The sequence below is a fragment of the Camelina sativa genome, chromosome 2 (genome assembly GCF_000633955.1).
Source record: "Camelina sativa cultivar DH55 chromosome 2, Cs, whole genome shotgun sequence".
Lineage (NCBI taxonomy): Eukaryota > Viridiplantae > Streptophyta > Magnoliopsida > Brassicales > Brassicaceae > Camelina > Camelina sativa.
The window spans coordinates 13790825-13814453 of NC_025686.1; the positions used below are offsets into that span (position 1 = coordinate 13790825).

The 23629-nt window shown below is 39.8% G+C and overlaps 2 protein-coding genes and 1 pseudogene across 3 annotated transcripts in view; 2 read left to right on the forward strand and 1 right to left on the reverse strand.

Moving 5' to 3' along the window:
- Window positions 1-4356, forward strand: part of LOC104724192 (E3 ubiquitin-protein ligase UPL1-like) — a 23460-nt gene extending 19104 nt beyond the window's left edge. The window contains exons 15-22 of the mRNA XM_019235118.1: window positions 1333-1441; window positions 1549-2647; window positions 2730-2876; window positions 2986-3066; window positions 3157-3382; window positions 3480-3619; window positions 3815-3921; window positions 4006-4356. Of these exons, the coding sequence (XP_019090663.1) occupies window positions 1333-1441; window positions 1549-2647; window positions 2730-2876; window positions 2986-3066; window positions 3157-3382; window positions 3480-3619; window positions 3815-3921; window positions 4006-4108 (2012 nt within the window). The 3' untranslated portion in view covers window positions 4109-4356. The remainder of the gene's footprint in view (window positions 1-1332; window positions 1442-1548; window positions 2648-2729; window positions 2877-2985; window positions 3067-3156; window positions 3383-3479; window positions 3620-3814; window positions 3922-4005) is intronic.
- On the forward strand, window positions 7157-20089 carry LOC104724208 (protein KINKY POLLEN). 2 transcript variants are annotated; one of them, XM_010442662.1, is made up of 23 exons: window positions 7157-7502; window positions 7839-7938; window positions 8026-8292; window positions 8760-9028; window positions 9170-9389; window positions 9660-9830; window positions 9913-9990; window positions 10220-10477; window positions 10617-12710; window positions 13164-14967; window positions 15164-15270; window positions 15652-16011; window positions 16367-16485; window positions 16617-16866; window positions 16939-17163; window positions 17400-17539; window positions 17773-17845; window positions 18304-18405; window positions 18497-18595; window positions 18676-18939; window positions 19030-19197; window positions 19288-19639; window positions 19736-20089. In XM_010442662.1, the coding sequence occupies exons 1-23, from the start codon at window positions 7432-7434 to the stop codon at window positions 19861-19863; spliced, it is 7719 nt and encodes a 2572-aa protein (XP_010440964.1). In that variant the 5' UTR covers window positions 7157-7431; the 3' UTR covers window positions 19864-20089. The 2 variants fall into 2 exon arrangements, with proteins under 2 accessions (XP_010440964.1, XP_010440972.1); XM_010442670.2 differs by having other exon boundaries at window positions 9173-9389; window positions 19736-19863.
- Window positions 20017-22811, reverse strand: LOC104724202 (annotated as a pseudogene).

Sequence of the window (23629 nt, forward strand, 5' to 3'; positions counted from 1 at the left end):
AGAATTCAAATATATCCATCTAACGTTATTTTTGTATTCAGGTTTTGTTAACGTCATCCGATGCTATTCTTGCAAATCTTACACCTGCACTGGTCGCAGAAGCAAATATGTTGCGTGAAAGGTTTGCTCATCGATACCACAACCGAAGTACAATGTTCGGTATGCATCCAAGACTTCGTAGAGGGGAGCCATCCAGGCGAGGCGAAGGTGTTTTGTCCGGAATAGAGAGAAATGAGGGGGTTGCTTCTCGTAGGTCTGCTGCAAAAGTTATAGAGACTGATGGAGCTCCTTTAGTCAACACTGAGGCACTCCAAGCAATGATTCGCGTTCTTCGCATAGTTCAGGTAGCTACCTAATGCATCTTTCACTCAATTTAGATAATTAACCGCCTTCAATTTAGAATAATTAACCGCCTACATTGAGAATTTATCCATATTTCTTTGGTCTGCAGCCTCTATACAAGGGTCCTCTGCAGAGGCTTTTGCTGAATTTATGTTCTCATGGAGAAACAAGGTTTTCCTTAGTTAATACATTCATGGATATGTTGATGCTCGACACAAGGAAGCCTGTTAACTACTCAAGTGTTTCCGAACCACCTTATCGTCTTTATGCATGTCAAAGCAATGTTACATATTCACGTCCTCAGCATTTTGATGGTATGCTTTTTTTAGTCTGGATTCACTCGTACAACAAAAGTGTTTTCATGAGTTGTATGTGTCTGCTGTTCAAAAATGCCGGAGCTAGAAGTATTCTATATAATTTTTGTAATTCATTTTGCAGGGGTTCCTCCTCTAGTGTCTCGGCGTGTTCTTGAGACATTGACATATTTGGCTCGAAATCATATGTACGTAGCAAAAATTCTGCTTCAGTCCAGGCTTCAACTGCCTTCCTTGCAAGGTTCGGCACCCTCAGACAAAGCACATGGAAAAGCTGTTGTAGTAAGTGATGATTATATGGGCAGAAAGGAGCACGAATCCGAATCTATAGCTTTTGCGTTGCTTCTCAGCCTCCTGAACCAGCCTCTTTATTTGAGAAGTGTGGCTCATCTCGAACAGGTATTTCTTTTCATTCAGTGATACGTTTTAGCTTTGTTTAGTTTTATTATAATCAATTCACGTATGGATGTGTTTTCTCATCATATAATCCAGCTGTTAAACTTACTGGAGGTCATCATTGACAATGCTGAAAGAAAGTCTGATACAGCAGACAGATCAGATGGGTCTGCCAGTCAGCAACAATCAACACCTCAAGGTTTAGAAGTTGAAAACAATTCAGAAAATCATGATATTATATCTGGTTCTACTGATACAATAACGAAGCCAATAGATTCATCTGCAAGTTCCTCCACCAGAGCAGAGAGTGAATGTGATGTTCAGAGTGTGTTGCTCAATCTTCCCCAAGCCGAGCTGTGTCTGCTTTGTTCCTTACTTGCACGTGAAGGGTATGTCGGATGCTTATCTACGATAACTTCTTACCTCAAATCTTTCAATCATAGCTTAAATGTAAAAGTTTCTACCTCTTGTCTAACTACTTATTCTGTTCATTCAGTTTGTCAGATAACGCGTACACCCTTGTGGCCGAGGTGCTGAAAAAACTTGTGGCAATTGCTCCGAGCCATTGTCATTTGTTTATAACTGAGCTTGCAAATGCAATACAAAACCTGACGAGAACAGCGATGAGTGAACTTCACATGTTCGGTGAAGCAGTTAAAGCGCTGCTAAGTACCACTTCGTCCGATGGATCTGCAATTTTGAGGGTTTTGCAGGCATTAAGCTCCCTCATTGGTTCGTTAATCACAAAAGGGAAAAACCAGCCACAGAATTCAGAAGAGCATCTCGCTGTGCTTTCTCAGCTGTCGAACATCAATTCAGCTTTGGAACCTCTGTGGCTGGAGTTAAGCAACTGCATATGCAAAATTGAGGTGCATTCTGAGTCTTCGACTATTACTATATCTCCGTCTTTGAGCTCAACAACAAGGGTAGCTGGAGTAAGCCAGTCACTTCCTGCTGGTGCCCAGAACATCTTGCCTTATATAGAGTCATTTTTCGTTACTTGTGAGAAGTTGCATCCATCACAGTCAGGTTCAGGTCATGATTTTGGGGTCCCCATGGCTTCTGAAGTTGAGGAACAGCCCAAGGGTCCAGGACCTAGCTCCAAGGTGGATGAGAAGTATGCGTCTTTTATCAGGTTTTCTGAAAGGCACAGGAAGCTTCTTAATGCTTTTATCAGACAAAATCCTGCTCTGCTTGAGAAGTCCTTTTCACTCATGCTGAAGGTCCCGCGTTTTATTGAATTTGATAACAAACGTGCATACTTCAGATCAAAGATAAAGCACCAGCATGATCATCACCATAGCCCTTTGAGAATCTCTGTGAGAAGAGCATACATTCTTGAAGATTCATACAACCAATTGCGTATGAGGACAACTCAAGAACTGAAAGGTAGATTGACTGTTCATTTCCAAGGAGAAGAAGGTATTGATGCGGGTGGGCTTACCAGGGAATGGTATCAGTTGTTGTCAAGGGTTATTTTTGACAAAGGAGCTCTTCTGTTCACAACCGTTGGCAATGACTCAACCTTCCAACCAAATCCAAACTCTGTTTACCAGACAGAACACCTCTCCTACTTCAAATTTGTTGGCCGTGTTGTAAGTTTTAGCTCCCTTTAATTATGACTTAGACGTAGTACTCTGGTGGTATATGCGTTAATTTCTAATTTGATCTGTCCAGGTTGGAAAAGCTCTATTTGATGGGCAACTCCTTGATGTCCATTTCACTCGTTCCTTTTACAAGCATATATTGGGAGTTAAGGTTACATACCACGATATTGAAGCCATAGATCCCGATTACTATAAGAACCTGAAATGGATGCTGGAGGTATTTATGCTGTTGCAGCACTTGTTAATCTTTATATACTTTGTCTGGTTTGTGAAATAAAGCCGCGCTATCAAATATTCTTGTTACTTATCTGTTCTTCCATACGCAGCATGATATTAGCGATGTCCTAGATCTCACTTTTAGCATTGACGCTGACGAGGAGAAGCTGATACTGTATGAAAAAACGGAGGTAACTTGTTCAGTCTTTCAACAGTGTCCTTGAAATAATTTCTGGTGTTTTTTTTTGTTTTTTTCTGAACATCTAAATATCAAATTGCAGGTAACTGACCATGAATTAATCCCTGGAGGTCGGAACATTAAAGTTACTGAGGAGAATAAGCATCAATATGTTGACTTAGTTGCCGAGCATCGATTAACCACCGCCATCCGTCCTCAGATAAATGCATTCCTAGAAGGGTTTAGTGAACTTATCCTAAGAGATCTAATATCCATTTTCAATGACAAGGAATTGGAGTTATTAATTAGTGGTCTTCCTGATATCGACTGTAAGTTATCATGGCATTTTCTGTTGGTTTTTAAGACTGTCCAAGTCAAATACAAGAAGAGGTTTTATTGACCTATATCTTGTTATATATGTATCAGTGGATGACCTGAGGGTGAATACAGAATATTCTGGGTACAGTCCTGGATCCCCCGTTATTCAGTGGTTCTGGGAGGTTGTTCAGGGATTGAGCAAAGAAGACAAAGCCCGTCTACTGCAGTTTGTAACTGGAACCTCTAAGGTAAACAAACATATTACACTTATGCGGCCTTGGTCTTATATACGTTTCTTTGCTTAACTAAGCCTCCAAAGGTTCTCTTCTGAGGCTAAATGGATTTGACAATCTGAAATGATAAATGAGTGTTGAGAAAAATAGATTGTAGAAAAAAGTGTGGTTGAGCTTTGCGTTCACTAATATTTGAAATCCAACAAACAGGTTCCTCTGGAAGGATTTAGTGCCCTACAAGGAATCTCAGGCGCACAGAAGTTTCAAATCCACAAGGCATATGGAAGCGCAAATCACTTGCCGTCTGCTCATACCTGGTAAATTTCCTTACGGTTATGTATGATGATGATAATGACCCCCAAAACATTAGACTTACAAACAATATCCAAAATGCTTTGCAGTTTCAATCAGTTAGATCTACCAGAGTACCCGTCTAAGGAACATCTGCAGGAGAGGCTACTGCTTGCGATACATGAAGCTAGCGAAGGATTCGGCTTTGGTTAAAACAAAGAGTTTCCCAAGATTTTTCGACTACTTTTTCTTCCTTTATTTTTGTTTTATTTTTACATATATCTTTTGGTAATGACTTTGTGAATGAGTAGTAGTATGTCTACAATACAGTGCTCTTTTATATTATGGGCAAAGAATGATTCTCCAACCCCTTCATTGTTGTGACTCTTTCTCACTATATCTCATGTAAAGTTTACTCAAACGCGGTCGTATCGTTTAGAAAGAGTATTCTTTATTAGCCCCATCATAAATCCCATAAATTACAAATTCAGATACGATGCAAAACCGTGTCTCCTAACTGATGTTTTCTACATTTTGAGCCTAATGGTCTAATCAGCTTCAATAATTTGTAGTATGATAACGGACAACTCATAACTGTTTCAACAACAATTTTATATGCATCATGCATGTCTTGCACGCTCCATAAATTTATTTGGAAAAAACAAGCAACAAATTTAAAACTCTCTGAATACAAAACTCCTTCTCTCTCTAGAATTTCTCTCCTCCTTCTCTCTAGACAACTTTTTCTGGGCTCGTCGTTTGCCTCTCCGGTTTGCCTTTCTGGCGCCGGAGAGGGCTTCTCCTTTTTAATTTTTCTTTCTTTTAAGCCTTCCTTCTCCGTCCCATTCTCCCTATGCTTAGCTGAGATCTGGGTTGGCGACTCCGTGCTCCGGTGGTCTCTCCGGTGGGTTTGTTTATCTGTGGTGAGTCGTGAGAGTCGGAGGGCTTCTTGTGCTCTCCGTGGATTGGTTTTTAGTGTCTTTTACGCCGGATCTGGTCCTCTCTCCTCCAGCCGAGGCGTGGCTTTGTTGTAGGGTTTGGTTCGGTGAAAGGTAAGGTTGGGCGGCGCTTAATGGAGGTCTTGAAAATGCAAGGAGAAGGTAGTGGTGGGTAAGTCTTCTTCTCCGGCGACAGCGGTGTGGTTGTGTCTCCTTCCCGATGCGGCTGTGGCTTCATTTTTTGGTGGGTCGAGAAGCTTCTGATCAAGTCGCGTTTGTTCGCGGTGGAGCTTCTTTCGGGGCTCACTCACCCAATCGAAGCTGCGGTTCGCGGCGGAAGTCGGTGGGAGACAGGAGGGTGTGTTGCTTTGTTGCGGTGGTTAGCCAAGGATGTTATATCTCTTGGGCTTTCGTGGGTATTGGTTTGTGGAGGGTGAAATGAGCCACCATCCTCTGTTAGCTGCCACGGATTTGCCTCCACGTGACCGGATCTGAAGAGTCTTACATGGGGTCGCGGTGGTCGCTGTAAGAAGAAGAGNCGTCCCATTCTCCCTATGCTTAGCTGAGATCTGGGTTGGCGACTCCGTGCTCCGGTGGTCTCTCCGGTGGGTTTGTTTATCTGTGGTGAGTCGTGAGAGTCGGAGGGCTTCTTGTGCTCTCCGTGGATTGGTTTTTAGTGTCTTTTACGCCGGATCTGGTCCTCTCTCCTCCAGCCGAGGCGTGGCTTTGTTGTAGGGTTTGGTTCGGTGAAAGGTAAGGTTGGGCGGCGCTTAATGGAGGTCTTGAAAATGCAAGGAGAAGGTAGTGGTGGGTAAGTCTTCTTCTCCGGCGACAGCGGTGTGGTTGTGTCTCCTTCCCGATGCGGCTGTGGCTTCATTTTTTGGTGGGTCGAGAAGCTTCTGATCAAGTCGCGTTTGTTCGCGGTGGAGCTTCTTTCGGGGCTCACTCACCCAATCGAAGCTGCGGTTCGCGGCGGAAGTCGGTGGGAGACAGGAGGGTGTGTTGCTTTGTTGCGGTGGTTAGCCAAGGATGTTATATCTCTTGGGATTTCGTGGGTTTTGGTTTGTGGAGGGCGAAATGAGCCACCATCCTCTATTAGCTGCCACGAATTTGCCTCCCCGTGACCGGATCTGAAGAGTCTTACCTGGGGTCGCGGTGGTTGCTGTAAGAAGAAGAGGGGTGTTAGTTTTGAGTGAGCGGGTTGCTAGGTTGGGACCTGTCTTCGCGGAGCCTTTGATCGGTGGCTTGAGCATGCCGGAAGATCGGTAGCGGGTCAGGAGGGTCACCGGAGAAGAAGCTGCGATGGAATTTGGTTGCTTCCGTCAAGGTTTTTATCTGGTGTTCCCGACGCAAAGCTGTCGTTCTTGCACCCACTGGCATTAGTGTTTGAGCCTCTGTCATCGGTTATCAGCAAGTTCCGATCCCCTTTTCCGGCAACAGATTTGATTTTCCGATGTACCTCTTTTTGTAACTATTGGATACTTTGTAATTTTTCAAGGCCTAGCCCACTTTCGTGGGAGGCTCATTAATGTGAATATAAGTTAAAAAAAAAAAAAAAAAATTTATTTGGAAAACGCAGTTTCTCTTTTCTCTAATTTTGGACGGATCGGATACGTCTTTTAGTAATATACATTAGTAAGTAATAATAAGTTATGACTAGCGAAGCGATCGATCACTTTTAGAAGAACTCTAAAATGAGTAGTAACCGACGTAAGTAAGATAGTAAGATGATACCATTTAAAAGGTGGATTGTGGTAATTGTAAAGCTGGTCTGATAAAACTTTTGTAGTAAGTATTAAGTAGTTAAGTACATGTAGCTAGCTAGCCTTGTTTTACATGTTCGTATCAAATTATATTGTTCCATATCTGATCAGTCACATAAACGTACCTCATTAAAATAGTCCGTAACGGTTTGGGAGAAACCTTGAAGCGTTTATTTGTTAATGAATTTAGAAACCTTAATTGATACTATTTGTCATTTGATCAGTGACAGTGATCCTTTACAATTTTTTATAAACAACATGCGGTAATTCGTTCTATACTTATTAAATACAAAATTAGGAATCAAATGTTATACAATACGTGTATTTTTCGTATTTGATTTCAATGGAATTAACAAAAATGTATATCATCTCAAATTTGTCTAAATTCTCTCGAAAAAAAGAAGAAGGAAATCACCGCAAGAAACAAGCGTTGACTAAGAGAACCAAGCGACGACTCTCATGCACGCACGTCCCTAGATGGTGTAGTGTACGGTGTACCTTAAAACAGAGGATCACGGTTTCCTCTTCCCCTCAGAAAACGGAAAAAAAAAAAAAAAAAGTCGTCTTCTTCATCGTTCCCGCTCCCACGCCCACGCCTCTCCCTCGGATCTTCCATCTCTCTCTCTCTCTCAATCCCCACAAAAAAAACAAAAAAAACAAAGACTCAGTCTTAATTTTTCAGACCTATCAAAACTTTCTCTATCTCTAATTTTTTTTCCAAAACTTTTGGGCTTCCCGAGCTATGAACCCAGTGCGTGTCCGTGTCCTTCGTCTCGACCCGCTGATTTAGCTTGATCGGAAGAAGAAACCGCCGTGTGTTTCCTAGATCGTAATAATGGTAGCTTTCTTCGTCATGTTTATCTTCACGATCGCCGTGATCGTCGCACTCCTTTGGGCTTTCTTCAAGTATGTTCCATTTCACCCCACATCTTTGCCTTTTGTAAAAATTCGTGTTTCCTAGATCGTGTTCATCGTTTCTGATTTGAACTCAACAACTGTTTTTGTGTAAATTGATTGTATAACAATGAGGATTAATTAGTTGCCGTGTTACCAGTTTATGAATAGTGTGTCGCATAGGTTGCGTATTCGATTGTGAATTTTCAAAATTGCTTTCATCTCTTGTGGAGGAACTTGCTTAAATTACTCAAGTTTTGTAACAATTGTGGATTAGGTGCCATGTTACCAGTTTTTTTTTAGTATATGAAACTGCGTTTGATCTTTGGATTTATCCCTTATATATAGGTCACTGCCTTGGATTCTCCAGCATACTGCTGGAATAACTCTAAGTTTTCAGTTTGATAGATGGAATTGCTTGAAGGATGTTTCATTGCATTTCAAGAAGGTTTGTATGGTCTTTACTTTGTAAAATTTGAAAATCATTTTTATATCTTTGTGATGATCTCTGTATCTCTGGTTTTAACTACTACAGGGTTCTATCGAATCTGTCTTCGTTGGAGAATTTAAGGCCAATCTAAGTCAATCTCTGGTTGAACTTTGTGCCACGGCTTTTATCCATGATCCTAAAGTAATATTCTCTATATTTGACCTGAAAATAGTAACTAGACCCTCCAACTCAAGTAAAGGTCCTCGCAAATCAAAGACTCGGAAACCGCGTTCTGGTGGCAAAGGAAAGTTGATGCTATTCGCTAATATTGGCAGATTCTTTTCAGTCTCCATGACAAATACGGTTGTGCAGGTAACTGCAGCCTGCTCCGATATGGCGATATCTATGAAAACACTCTTTTTGTTTGGTTCAGCTTCATTCATGCTATAATTCCATTTCATTATGTCTTTTTGAGATAGTTTTAATGAGAGCAACAAGAATGGTAATGATGCTACTAGCTTCAGTTGTTAGTACCATAAAAAAAAAATTACAGTGAAAGATTCACTTGCATTACTTTTGATGAAATCGTATCTTACTGGCTATAGAGATATAAAGTAGTAACATATTGACCACAAGCCAAGATATATATCCCATGATGAGGCGCTTTATGCTCAAATTACTGTTAGCTTTCTGTGCTTTCTGTTAACTTATCATTTATAGAAAATACACTTGTTTAACTCGAACACTATCTTGACTAGGTGGAACAAAATTACGCTGTTTTAGACCTATACTAACCATGTTCTTACTGGTTGTTCTTATTTCCTCTTACCAAACTGCAGACACCTAAAGCTACAGCAGAAATCAAGGAGTTGGAGCTCGATATATCTAAGGACAGAGGGTCAGGGAATTTTTTCATCAAACTGTACCTATTGCCGATATTTGTACAGATTGGCGAACCACATGTTATTTCCACTCATTCACCTGAGATGAACAGTGACATTAGCCTCAATAGGCAGACATCTTCCCAAACCGCAGAGGGCTCTGTTTCTTCTTCTTCTTCTTTGCATTGTGAAAAGCTCTCCCTCTCCTGCGAATTTGGTCATAATAGGTACCTTTTGCTCTACATACATCCTATATTTAGCAGATTAACGTGTTCTCTTACTGAGAAAGATTAAGTTCTTATACCTGAACTCATATAGTTACATACTCCTATGATTTCTTACCCCATTTGCATTTACATTTCCTGAAGCAGACAATCTAGTCCAAGTATAAAAAATGTGGAAGTAGACCTAGCTGATGCTGTTCTTAACCTTAACGAGAAGCTGCTGTTGAAAAAAAAATCCTCGACAAGTGCTGCTTCCACAGGTGAAGTGATTCAATCAAGTTCTGGTCACACCACTTCAGAGAAGCCTCCAAAACAACCAATAAACGTTTTGGTTGCAAAGCATGCTTCAAAATTCCCTGAGAAGGTGAGTGATTTATTTTTAGCATGAGATAACTGTAACTATCTTTCATTGATTATCACGTATGCATGTATTTTCACCACATCCCCACTCAGTTTCTCCCATGTTGCATCACTTATCCAACTCAGAATTGCTAAGATATTACATTCCTTTAATCTACAATTAGCAACCGTATAAGATTAATAATTGCTTGTACAATGAATGGAGTTTATGCATATGCTGTACAGCCAATTCATTAGCTGAAGTCTTACTCGTGCCTTTGACTTTATGTGGTAGGTTTTATTTGATTTTTCGAAGCTTGAAATCAGATTTGTGCATCAAGAACATGGTTTTTCGGTCGCGAACAGCTTAACAGGCTTACAGTTGAGAAGTGCCAAAACTCAATCTGGCGAAGATGGCAGGGAAGAAACATGTCTTGATTTTGTCATGGAACTCCGGAAGATGCATGTATGTCACTAATAATCCAGTGAAATTTCGTTTTAATGTACCATCATCTATTTGCTGCCTTTAAATTTCCCTTTCATCTCAGCTTTTCAGAGAATCTGAAGTTTCTGTCTTGGAGATGACGAAATTTGGAGTTTTCTCCAAGGTGTATTGTCCAATACAGGTGAGTCCTCTGAATTAGAGACAGAAGTCTTTTGGTGGTGCTTTCTTTTTGTTGTTTTGCATGTGCTTCGGTTGCTATTACACTCGGAAATGGTTAGAAAATACAGCTTATACGATGTGCGTATACTCCTTTTGGTTTTATAGTTTAATCTGTTTTGCACATATGCTGAAATTCTAACAGAAAGGCCTTCATGATTTGATGTATTACCTGATCTTGGTGCTCCTCTCAGGAATCTTTCCCTCTTAGAGCTGAGGTTGAGATTAAGCTGGAAAGTATACTGTGCAACATTATAATGACGAGATTTGAGCCGCTGTTGCGTTTGCACTTCTCTAAAAAGAAAAAGATGGTTCTCAAAGAGGAAACACCTAACATCGTCAAATCAGAAACTACTGGTCGTAAGGCTGTGGCTGTGGTATGGAAATGCGCCACCTCAGCCCCTGATGTGACGGTGGTGCTTTACAATCCTGGCGGTTCTCCTATATACCAAGTAAGTAGAAGGCGTATGTTTGCTCTTATATAGTTGGTTCATGCAAAATTTTCACGGTCTGGAATTAGCATCACATGGTTTAGCAAAGAATATTTACTCATCAACCTCAACACTGACTTTAATTTCATGTTTTTTGCAGTGCGGCTTAGATTCATTTCAGGTCACCGCAGATAATATGTCAACTAGGGGAACAGTTGTACAGATGGAGCTAAATGAACTGAATTTATGCATGGTAGATGAACACCAGGGATGTTTGAAAGAAAGCCTCTTTGGTTTAGAGTCAACCCCAGGTTCGTTAGTCAATATAAGAAAGGTCAGATCGGAAATGGGCAAGAAACCTGAGGTTGTTGATGGTAAACAAACATTGGTGGTTGACGTATCAGAAGTCAGCCTGTTATTTTCTTTCAGAAGTTTTGAAGCACTTGTAGTAAACGCAATGTCAATTCAGGCTGTCATCAAAAGTTTAACTGGTGCTAGTACTAAGAACAGACAGGAAAAAGTGGTACATAGATCGAAGCCATCGGGCAGAGGGACTCAACTCTTGAAGCTCAATGTTGAACGTTTCTCTTTGAATTTCGCTGGAGATTCAAGCCTGGAAAATACAGTCATTGATGATCCTAAACGTGTCAATTATGGATCACAAGGTGGAAGAGTAATAATTAGTGTCTCAGCTGATGGCACACCTCGAACGGCCACTGTTTTCTCTACTTTGTCCAAGGAACATGAGAAGTTGAAGTACATAATTTCGTTTGAGTTACTCAAATTCAGCTTTACTCTGAACAAGGAGATTCAGTCTACACAGGTAGAACTTGAAAAAGCAAAGTCGATCTACCAGGAATTTTTGGAGGAACCTCACCAAGTTTCCAGAGTGACACTTTGTGACATCCAAAACGCTAAGTTTGTACGTCATATAGGTGGTGCTAAGGAAGTTTCAATCTGTTCTCTCTTCAGTGCCTCTAATATTGCCGTCAGATGGGAGCCTGATGTGCACATTTCAATGGTCGAGCTCGGTCTGCGTTTGAAGTCCTTGATCTTAACTCAGAAACTTAAGCAACAAGGGAACGGAAACCCAGAAGATGCTTCCACTGTAACCGGTGATAGACAGAAGGAAGAACCAACTACAACCTCGAATTCTGTTGATAAGAAAAAGAAGAAGGAATCTATATTTGCTGTTGATGTAGAAATGTTAAGCATAACTGCGGAGGCTGGAGATGGGGTGGAGGCTGAGGTGCAGATTCAGTCAATCTTCTCAGAGAATGTGGGTATTGGAGTACTGCTGGAAGGATTTATGCTTGGTTTCTGTGGATGTAGAATAGTCAAAAGTAGTCGGGTACAGATATCACGAATACCTAGCATGCCTTCCACTTCATCCAATACGGCAACAGCAACAGGAACCCCATGGGATTGGTTAGTTCAAGGAGTTGATATACATATATGCATGCCCTTCAGGCTTCAGCTCCGTGCTATTGATGATGCCGTTGAAGAAATGCTGAGGGCTTTGAAGATTGTAACCAACGCCAAAACCAAACTCATTTTGCCTAAAAAAAAGGAAAGCTCAACAGCTAAAGAACCTGGGTCGAAAAAATTTGGACGTGTAAGATTTGGCATTCGCAAATTAATATTTGATATTGAGGAAGAACCTCTCCAGGGTTGGCTTGATGAGCATTATCATCTTATGAGGAAAGAAGCATATGAGTTAGCCATAAGGTCGAAATTTCTTGATGAATTAATTTCCAGTGGAAACCAGGTTCCAAAAACTGGGGGAGATGAGTCAGACAGTACTGAGAAGAAATTTTCTTTCGAAGGAGAAGAAATTGACACGCAAGATCCTTCCATTATACAGATGATGAATGAAAAATTATGTAAACAATCGTTCAGTTCATACTACAAGTCCTGTCAAAGTCTAAGATCATCAGATGGTTCAGGTGCCTGTAAAGAAGGATTTCAGGCTGGTTTTAAGATGAGCACTTCTAGGACATCTCTACTTTCTGTTTCTGTTACTGATTTGGATCTTAGTCTCACAGCTATTAGTGGTGGTGAAGCCGGGATGATAGAAATCGTTAAGAAGCTTGATCCTATTAGTGAAGAAAAAGACATACCTTTTTCACGGCTTTATGGAAGCAATCTTCGGTTAAACACTGGAACTCTTGCTGTTCAAATAAGAAACTACACATTTCCTCTTCTCTCAACAGCTTTGGGTAAATGCGAAGGCCTTCTTGTGTTGGCTCAGCAGGTAAGACTGCCCCTCTCTCTGTAGCAAATATCATTTCCCCTTTCTTTGTGAGAAAGAGTTCCTGGAGGAATTTTGATGTTTTGTGCATATGATGTTTCCTCGTTTATAAACCCAACTGTAAACGTGAAAAAATCTTCTTCTAAGCAGTTTAAAGAAGTGATCATCTAAGTATATATAGTAGCTCTGAGATCCCTGCTGTGAAATAGAGTGGAGTACTAGCAATGGAATTTACGGATACATATCCAGTTGTATTCGATATTAACGTTAGTAGATGGAAAATCTAAGCCACTCTATTGTTACATCATCAACTATATGGTTATTTCAAATGAATGACAAATTTGTTCCCGCCTGCATCTTTTGTTCTTTTTCTGTTTTTTTCCCATTTGAAATCTTTGCCCTTTTAGGTTCTTTGCTCATACTCCTAACATATTTGTTTCTCTTATTTTGACCTAGGCAACAGCTTTTCAGCCCCAAGTAATCCATGACGTATACATCGGAAGATGGCGAAAGGTGCAGATGCTCCGTTCAGCCAGTGGAACAACACCCGCAATGAAAACATACCTGGATTTGCCTGTAAAATTTCAGAAGGGAGAGGTCTCCTTTGGAATTGGATATGAACCAGTACTTGCTGACATTAGTTATGCCTTCACTGTGGCTATGCGTAGGGCTAATCTCAGTCTCAAGGGTCCTGGTCTTATTCAGCCTCCCAAAAAGGAGAAAAGTTTACCATGGTGGGATGAAATGAGAAATTACATCCATGGTAATATAACCTTGTCCTTTTCTGAGACAAAGTGGATTGTTCTTGCTACTCCAGACCCCTATGAAAAGCTTGACAAGCTCCAGATGACCTGTGCCTCCGTGGAAATCCAGCAATCAGATGGTCGCGTGCACTTCTCTGCTGAGGAAATAAAAATATTCTTTAGCAGTTTTGAAGGTTTGGCTAGACATTATCCGAACCCTCCGGTTTGTCCATTAAGCTACCCTTTCCTTGAGGTTCCACGTTTCAGTGTTGAAGTCCGGATGGATTGGGAGTGCGAGTCTGGAAGTCCACTGAATCATTATCTGTTTGCCTTGCCTATTGAAGGAAAGGCTCGTGATAAAATTTATGATCCTTTCAGGTCTACTTCTCTCTCACTGCGCTGGGATTTCACTTTAAGACCTAAGCCATCAGTATCTGCAGTTGATCAAACAGTTGAAGTCGGATCCAAGTGTAAGCCTGAGAAATCTTCGTTTTCCCCACCCACAATAAACATTGGTGCTCATGATTTGGCATGGTTGATCAGATTCTGGAACATGAATTATCTTCCTCCTTACAAACTTCGCACATTTTCCCGGTGGCCTCGCTTCGGAGTTCCAAGAATCCCGAGATCAGGGAATTTGTCCCTAGACAGAGTGATGACAGAATATATGCTCCGCTTAGATGTTACACCTATATGTATCAAGCATATGACTCTGGATTCTAATAATCCTGCCAAAGGCTTGACATTTGATATGACCAAGCTGAAATATGAAATATGCTTCAGTCGTGGTAACCAGGAGTTTACATTTGACTGCAAGCGTGAGACTCTTGATCCAGTGTACCAGGGGATAGACCTCCATCTGCCTAAAGCGTTTTTAAGAGGGGATCAGCATTGTTCAAAGCCAGTTCAGATGAGTCGAACAAGTTCACAATCTGGATCAACTGATAGAGTTACTTCTGATGATGGGAATTCTATCGAGAAGCATCCTGACGATGGGTTTTTGTTTTCATCTGATTATTTCACAATCAGGAGGCAGGCCCCTAAGGCTGACCCTGAAAGACTGATGGTATGGAAAGAAGAAGGAAAAATTTATCGTGAAAAAGTAGATGCAGGAACTACAACTGAAAGACGAAATGAACCTGAGGAGGATTCACATTCAGATCCGAGCGATGATGATGGATACAATGTCGTGATAGCGGACAATTGTCAGCGTATTTTTGTTTATGGACTCAAACTATTGTGGAACATAGAAAACAGAGATGCTGTTTTGTCTTTTGCTGGTGGACTTTCCAAAGCATTTCAAGCCCCCAAGCCTTCCCCTTCACGTCAGTATGCTCAGAGAAAGTTACTCGAGGGCAGCCAGAAGCATTCTGAATCAGAAGTTCCTCAAGATGACCCAGCTAAACAGCCTTCCACGGGAGATGGAAATATCACTTCCCAATCTAAGGAGCCTGTGGAAGTTCATTCACCTTCATCAGAACCAATTAAAACAGAGAACTTTGCATCTTTCCCACTTGGTAAGTCTTGCTGACTTACCTCTATTTGTCTGTTTGAAGCTACCATATGTAGACTGTAGTATCCTACACCTATGGAAGTTAAACTTTACTTTTTTTTTTTTTTATCCTATGTCATATGTTCGTTTTCTTAGTTAACAAGCAAATTATACTTTCCATACAATGTGTAGGCCTCACCCTATTTATCTGTCTGATACAGGAGCCACAAAAACTGGCAATTCAAACGGTTCAGAGGAAGAAGGAACTCGGCATTTTATGGTGAACGTTGTTGAGCCACAATTCAATCTCCATTCAGAAGACATAAATGTAAGCATAGATCAAACTTGAGTCTTTACAACATTACTTCTGGCATGCCTTTGAAATCCAGAAGAATGCATGTCAACTTGAAGATTTGTCTTTATTAAAGTATTACTACCTTGAAGTAACATTCTATTACTCTCATGTACAATTCTTTCAATTCCTGGACAGTCCTATCTTAAAAACAGATTATCTTGCAAAATACTAACTCTTCAGGTGATTCTGATAAAGTAGAATACTTACAGTTGGGCAGGTATACCAAATCTATGAAATGAGTTTATTGATCCAAAAAGCTTTACGGTTGAATTTTGAATCCGTAAATCTTTCCAGATCCTTTGCAGTGTTTTTTTTAATTGTCATCATTATTTACATTATCTCTTCATCAACCAGGGTAGGTTTTTGCTCGCTGCTGCCAGTGGCCGTGTTTTAGCACGATCATTTCATCAAGTGGTTCATGTTGCTTATGAGATGATTGAGAAGGCAGCCCAAAATGAAAATGATCAGAATCCTCCTGAAAATGGCACTGACATGACATGGACACGCATGGAAGTGTCCATGATGTTGGAGCATGTTCAAGCTCATGTGGCACCGACAGATGTCGATCCAGGAGCTGGGGTGCAATGGCTCCCAAAGATTAGAAAAAGGTCCCCAAAGGCAAAGCGTACTGGCGCACTGCTTGAAAGGGTTTTTATGCCGTGCGATATGTACTTTCAATACACCAGGCACAAAGGTGTGACTCCCGACCTGAAGGTAAAACCTTTTTTAGTGAAAAACTACGATATTTGTAGTCTTTTCTCCTTTTGGAATGATTTTTATCTATCAGCGTAAAGGCAGTTAAGTTCAGAAAGACTGGAAAGTGCGATTCAAATAGAAGGTGCATTAAGTTCAACAGAGCCTCTGTAGTTCACCAAAAACTTATTTGTAGTTCTCTTTATACACAAAAGTAAGACTAAATAGCATGTCTGCAATCTTTCATACACTAATGTATAATGTTCCTCTCACATACATCCCAACTATGCACTTCTCTTCGACTCAGCATTATTTGTGTATCACTACTCTTTTGTAACATTGTTTGAATGACTTATATTACCATTATATGCTGCAGGTGAAGCCACTGAAAGAGCTTACTTTCAATTCTCGTAATATTACAGCATCGATGACATCACGTCAGTTTCAAGTTATGTCGGATGTTTTGTCCAATCTTCTGCTTGCAAGGTTACCAAAGTAAGTGTATAGCTGCGTGAAAGTTACAAACACTTCCTGAATTTTCTACAATTGCAAATTCAACTTTTTTTTGTAGTTGAAATGTAGCCCTGACTACATCTTGTTACCTGCCAATACATATGAAAATTCAGGGCTCATAACGACAGTTTAAAACTTTCTGGTGAAGAAGATGATGAAGTTGAAGAGGAAATTGATGAAGTAGTTCCTGATGGCATTGAGGAGGTGGAACTTGCGAAAATTGAACTTGAAAAGAAAGAGAGGGATAGGATGTCGCTTCTTGATGACATCAGAAAATTGACGCAGAGCGAAAGTAACTCAGGAAACATAAATCTCGAAAAGGAAAGCGATTTCTGGATGATCACTGGTGGGAGGCCAGTATTGGTGAGAAAAAAGTTCTATATGAAGTTTCTCTGTATCAAATAATATCGGGTAAACTAAGTATCTCATATGTAGGTGGAGGGACTGAGGAAAGCGTATACCAGTGTGCAACAATCTAGGAAGACAGCATATACAGCACTGCGGACTTCTGTGAAGAATACTGCAGAGTTACGGTTGTTGGAAAAAGATAAGAACAAGAGACCATCCTCTGCCATGCGCATTTCCTTACAAATCAGCAAAGTCATCTGGTCTATGGTTTTAGATGGAAAAACATTCGCTGAGGTTGAAATAGACAATATGGTAAGCGAATATATTAATATGCCTTGGGGATGGCTCGTCGAGGGTGTTGTTTCTCTCTTTCCATATAACTAAATTATAAGATCTTTCTGGATCTTTAGTAACAACTAATCATTTGAACATAAGTAGTCTTCAGTTTACTGTTGTTACTTTTCAGCCTTGGGTGTTCTATTTCGACCCAAATCTGTTTCCTAATATCTTGGCATGAAAATCCCTAATATGTTACACACTGCTTGCAGATTTATGATTTTAACCGGGACTACAGAGATATTGGGATTCCCCAATTCACAACGAGATATGTTGTCCTGCGGAACTGTCTGCCTAATGCCAAGTGTGATACTGTTCTATCAGCTTGGAACCCTCCTCCGGAATGGGGCAAGTGAGTTCCTTATTTTTAAAACTAGCGCCAGTAATTTTTATCTAACTTATCTCCTACGTATATCCGTTCAGAGGATTCTTTCAAACTTGGCTCTCATTTTTCACATTCAGCTAAACCTAGCTATGCATTTTTCATTTTACTCGTCTTTGGAGACTTGTATATAACTCGTGAATGGTGAATTTGTAACTTTTGATATTCGTTGAAATTCACTGTGCTGTATATATTGGATGCAGGAAAGTGATGTTACAGGTAGATGCAAGGCAAGGAATCCCAAAAGACGGACAGGCTCCTTATGAACTGTTCCAGGCAAGTCGTTGTTCGTCATATATGTTCTAATGACACTAATTATATGAGGACTAAAAGTCAAGAAGCGTGAGCTTTGAAAAGTTGTTCAGCAAGTTAGAAGTTTAGTAAGCACTAAGATTTTCTGGCTAAAGCCTTGTTTTTAAGTTACCAGCTCGGCAGAATTAACCGTTCATAAATGGTTTAGTGTGATAAAAAATTGAATATAGGAGATGCATAATGTGGTAATCATCCTTTATATTATTTGCTTTTAGGGTCGAGAGTCAATAACCTCTAGTTAATCATAGTCTTTTTTTGGTGAATAAAGAAGAGTGTTATTTCTACTAGGGAAATTCGAACCAAGGTTTCTTTGGTGGATTCAAGCTTTTTTCATTGCAGTCCATTATCACCAGCTTGCATATTACAAATAGTGAAGTATATACTCTATTAACTCAAATGGATCTCTTGTGTTTGCTTGGCAGGTCGAAATCTATCCTCTAAAAATCCATTTGACAGAAACAATGTACACAATGATGTGGGAGTATATCTTTCCAGGAGAGGAGCAACATTCACAGAGAAGGGAGGTTTGTTGTTAATCCATTTTACATCTCTAGCTAATGGAATATAGCTTTCCTGCTAAAGAGTTATGACTCATGCTCGTATTTTGTCTCCCAGGAAGTTTGGAAAGTGTCAACGACCTCAGGTTCAAAGCGAGTCAGGAAGGGTTCATTTGCTGAAGCGGCAGCATTGCTCTCTACGTCTGATCTAAGCCAGGTGAAAATTTGCTTTTTGGTATTCTTACATTCATATCATTTCTACAAAACTTTGAAAGTATGTTCTTAAAATGATTTCAGGGGTCAAAGAATCAAAACCTAAAGTCAAGCTCGATTCGTGGTTCAGGGAGAGAACTGAGAAGAACATCCTCTTTTGACAGATCATGGGAGGAGACTGTGGCAGAATCTGTAGCTACTGAGCTTGTTCTATCCAATATGAAGGATTCGAAAACTTCCAAGGCTGGCCGTTCAGTTCATGAAGAAAAGAAGGGGGAAAAGTCATTGGAAGACAAGAAATCTAGGCCCCAAAAGATAATGCAATTCCAAACCATCAAGATTAGTCAGGTCTGTCACTTGATTAACTCATCTAAGCAAAAGGTCCATGGTTTACCAAGAAAAAATAAATTTAATCGTCGTAATATGGTTCTTGGCTAGGTGGAATTGTTGATCACTTACGAAGGCTCAAGATTTGTAGTGAACGATATGAAGCTGTTGATGGACACATTTCATCGTGTTGAATTCAGCGGCACATGGAGGAGACTCTTCTCGCGAGTAAAGAAGCACATTATATGGGGAGTGCTCAAGTCGGTAACCGGAATGCAAGTAAGACCATTTTTACACCAGCAATAAATGCATAAGGGTTTATGCGTCCCATTAAACGAAACTCATGTCATTTGATGATGGTCTTTGTAGATGAAGAAATTCAAAGACAAAACCCATGTTTCAAAAGAGGAGATTGGTTTAAGAGACAAAGACGAGTCTGGGAGATCAGATCAGGATTCAGGGGCATGGGAGAAGCGCCCTGGCGAAAATGCAGGTGACGGATTTGTCACATCTATTAGAGGTATTTTCAATACGCAAAGGCGAAAGGCCAAGAAATTTGTGCTTCGGACAATGAGAGGTGAAGAAGAAGACAACTTCCCAGGGGAATGGAGTGACAACGAATCAGACTTCTCCCCCTTTGCAAGACAATTGACGATTACTAAAGCTAAGAAACTCATCAGGCGTCACTCTAAGAAGTTCCAAAATCAAAACACTACTAAAGGTGTTGTTTTAATGTGAAATCTCATTAGTTGTTTGTCAAGTTATGTGAGTTGCAAACCAAGTTAAAAGAAAGAACTCTCTATCTGCTGTGTTGCAGGTTCTAAGATGGCTCAACAACTCTCGCCTACTCTGTCTCCTTCTAAGGAAGACGATGACCATTACGATAGTGACTCTTCCAGTGGATCGTCTGCTTACGAAGAATTTCTTGACCAGAATCAGATTTAAGATAGAATTCAAATTTTTTTTGTTTCCTATAAATTTTGTAAAGAGTTGGACTTTATTATTATACCATCACGTTTACACTCTTTAAAGATAGCTTACACGTCCACTGTACGAGCTTAGTGTCGATAAGACTGGTTTATGACAGATGACTGGTCATGGAAGAAGAAGGTTTTGTTTGGGAAATATACATTTTCGGCTTATGATGGAGTCATCATCAGTCATGTATGTACTGAATCTAGCAAGTGTCAAGTATCAAACTGATACATAATCACAGGTACAAATAAGAAACGCTTCAAACCCATCTCTAGCCCCATAACTTATTTATTTATTTTCTATTGTTACAAACAACTCTACCCTAGCTAGCCTCCTTCCACAAAGCTGTGCTCCGCCCGATGAAGCTGCCTCATAGTTACAACTGGAATCTCATTCCTGATGTCCTTCTAACTAACCAAAGCTAGAAGGTATATCAAAAAGTCTGTATCAGATGGATTAGCCAGATTTACAAGAGGTTCCTGCATCCCCCAAAACTATATGATTATGATGCTACTTGGAACATGGGCTATCAAGGGGAACTTCAATTCATAATTCCAAGAATCTACATAGGCAGAACAAATATTAACTTTACTTGTTTAGAAAAAGTATCTTACTTGATCATCATCATCGGCTGATGAGGACAGCATTCCAACAGGTAAATAAGTGGCCATATCTTCATCTGCTTCTTGCAGACCCTATCCAAAAAAGTAAGATGTCCGATAAAAAATTATGTGCATGCCTTTGAAAGGGAAAACAATTGATGATGAATACCTTAACATCGGGATTGCCATCAGTTTCAAGGGGAAACTCTTGTATTGCTTTAGTGGGATCTACTGAAACTCCCTGCAAGCTGAGCTATCAATATTATGATAGCATAAAGGTCTTGTAAAAAATAGTGTAGAAATTGACATGGCGGCATACATTTTTATCCTGCTTGCTAGAGTCTTCTGTGTAGAGTGGTTTGATATCTATTTGGGTCTCCTATAAATGTTTATTAAGGATAAATAATCAGACCAATAGCAATACCGAAAAAAAAAGAGTCCCACACTAATCTTGTAACATGAACCAAAAATACAGAATATCTTACATACAGGTCCAATCTGAGACACAGAAAGATTCCTGGCACCTTTGCTGAGATCTCTCAACGTTCCCTGGATATTCCAAACAACCAGATCACAGTGAATACAAAATAAATCAAAATTCACTAGAACGGCTTATAATGTTAAAAAAAGAAACGAGTAGAGCTATGTTGAAGAGAAGGAAATGTTACATATAAATCACAAAGGTCTGCGATTAGCAAAACGATTTTACATGAAGAAGGTAAGAAACGGATGAATAATCAAGTCAGTACGCAAACAAGCTGATTCATGGAAACTCAAGTGAGACAAATGGGAGAGGTAGAGAGAAAAAAGCTAGAGGGAGAGATGACCTTGTTGGCCCACATTAGACCACAAGCATTACACAAAGTCCTCGGTCCAGCTGGCCCTCGGCGCATTGCAGGAGTATTACTTTCATTAACCCCACAATGCTCACATCTCTTAGTGCTACATGATTTTTGCCAATAAAGAAAGCAGTAAGTAACCCATCAACGAGTAACTTAAAACCCTTGTTCTAAATAAAACTGGAAACTGTTAAAAATCCACAACTCACGCAGTTTCAGAGAGCAATGTGCCATCTTGAAGGCCACTCTGGCTAGATTCCCAGTTCGAATCACCGGAACCATCTCTAACGGAAGCAAACTGTCCATTCTTACGATGCATCCTGAATTACAAGATAGCCTTTATCATCAATCCTTGTGGAGACATCAAGTAGGAAAATAAAGATGTCCATCATATGTTCTCCAAAACCAAAGTTTGCGGATAAATGTTAGAAGAGTATAAGAAAAGCAGCCCAAATCCACACCTAGATTATTAAGTTAACAAGAAACTTGATGTACCTCTGCGCAACTTCTTTTCGCACAGTATATCTAATTTTCTTGTCAAAACATCTTTCCTTACACTAGTCGTCTTGACAGATTTGACCGCCTGGGATTATCACCTACACCCTGAAGAACATATGAACTGCCCTACTAAAACATCCAGAAAATCCAAAACTTTTAGCTTCAAAGCCCTGATACATTACCCTGTTATTCTCAAATGGAAGTTGAAGTGTTGGAACCAGCAGTAGGTATATCACGCCCTCCCAATAGCAAGAGAACAGTTTGCACCTGAATCACCACAAAGCATAAAAAGAGTGTTGTATTATCGCAAGGAAAACTCAACCCTCAGTGAAACAGTCTCAAACAACACAGGCTGATCTGATATGAATGACAATGACGCATTGTGCTCATTAGAAAACAGTGACTAAACCAGGCTTCCAGAACAACAACAACAACCTTCAAGATTCATTCACCTAATAAAAACATCAATTCCTTCCCCTTTCAACAATTCAGTAGCCATTGAACAAAACTTGCTCCTACATTCCAAATGCAGAAACTATAGCTCTCAACAGCATTTCCCATGTACACTAGTCCACCATATACAGAATGACAAAAAAAAAAAACACATAAAAGAGAAGAAGAAGAAGAAAAAAAAACGAACCTTGTCAGGTGTGACAGCAGGGAAGACAAAGACCTCTCCTTCAAAGGAGAGAGAGTGAGCTCACTGGTTCTTGAGGATCTCTTTGAAACACCATCTAAGCCAATTTGCTCCGCCACATGAACATCATCCACCAAATCATCACTTCCACATCCTTCGTCATCAACCTCTGGATTCGTCGCAGCCTTCATTAAACGAACCTTTTCTATAAATTCCCCCAAACCCTAAACCCTTTCTCAGCGGGTAGAAGAAGCTCCACAAATGGAAACTAATTTGGATAAAGATTAAAATTGCTAAAGCCCCTTGTCTTTTGTTTTTTGATACCCCAATTTGGAAACGTTTTTTTTGTTTTCTTATTCCTTCCACAAACTCTCAAAATAAATAAAATTGAAAAACTATTAACTCTTTTTAAATCATATATAAGTAGCTTTATTCATTCTTTTAGAATTATTGTCATTCTCGTTGATAAAAAAAATTATATGTATTGTCATGAAAAGTTAAAGTCAAGCCTACCATGCATTTGCTATAATCATCTGCCTAATTAGTAGTGTGAGTGGAAACTAAGCCAAATCAACCAAATATTCTAAAACATATTAAACCTGCCAAATCAACCAAATATGCCTTAGACCATATGCATTGGTGGTATATAGATAATTTTACAAAAGTTGCATCATAATAAAAGAGATTAAAAATAAGTGAAACAGCTCAAATTAGTTTACAATTGATTTTAACGTGGTCACGTTTCTTTAATAAAAAGAAAAAATATTATTTTAATTATTTATATAAATTTATTACCTTTTATTAATACTAGCCATTTAAAAGCTGACACATGTCTATTTGAAAAGAGTAACGTTGCTTCCCTTGGTAACTTCAGTACCGTTTCTCTCTCTTGTTTCTTTTTTTTCATTATTATATATATATTTTTAAAGAATCCTTTGAATTAGTACCCCTCAGTAAAAATGACCTAATATGTTTTCGAACAAGCAAGGATGGTGTGCGTGTCAGCTCCTGATTGGCTGACGGATTTTTCTTTTTTTTGTTTTGTTTTTTTTTTCTGCTAGTATCTTTTTCTTTGCGTCTTTCTATATTCGTCTCTAACTCTCTTTTTGGCGAGTGATGAGGGAAAAAATCGATATCAGTGATTGATCAAATCAGAATAA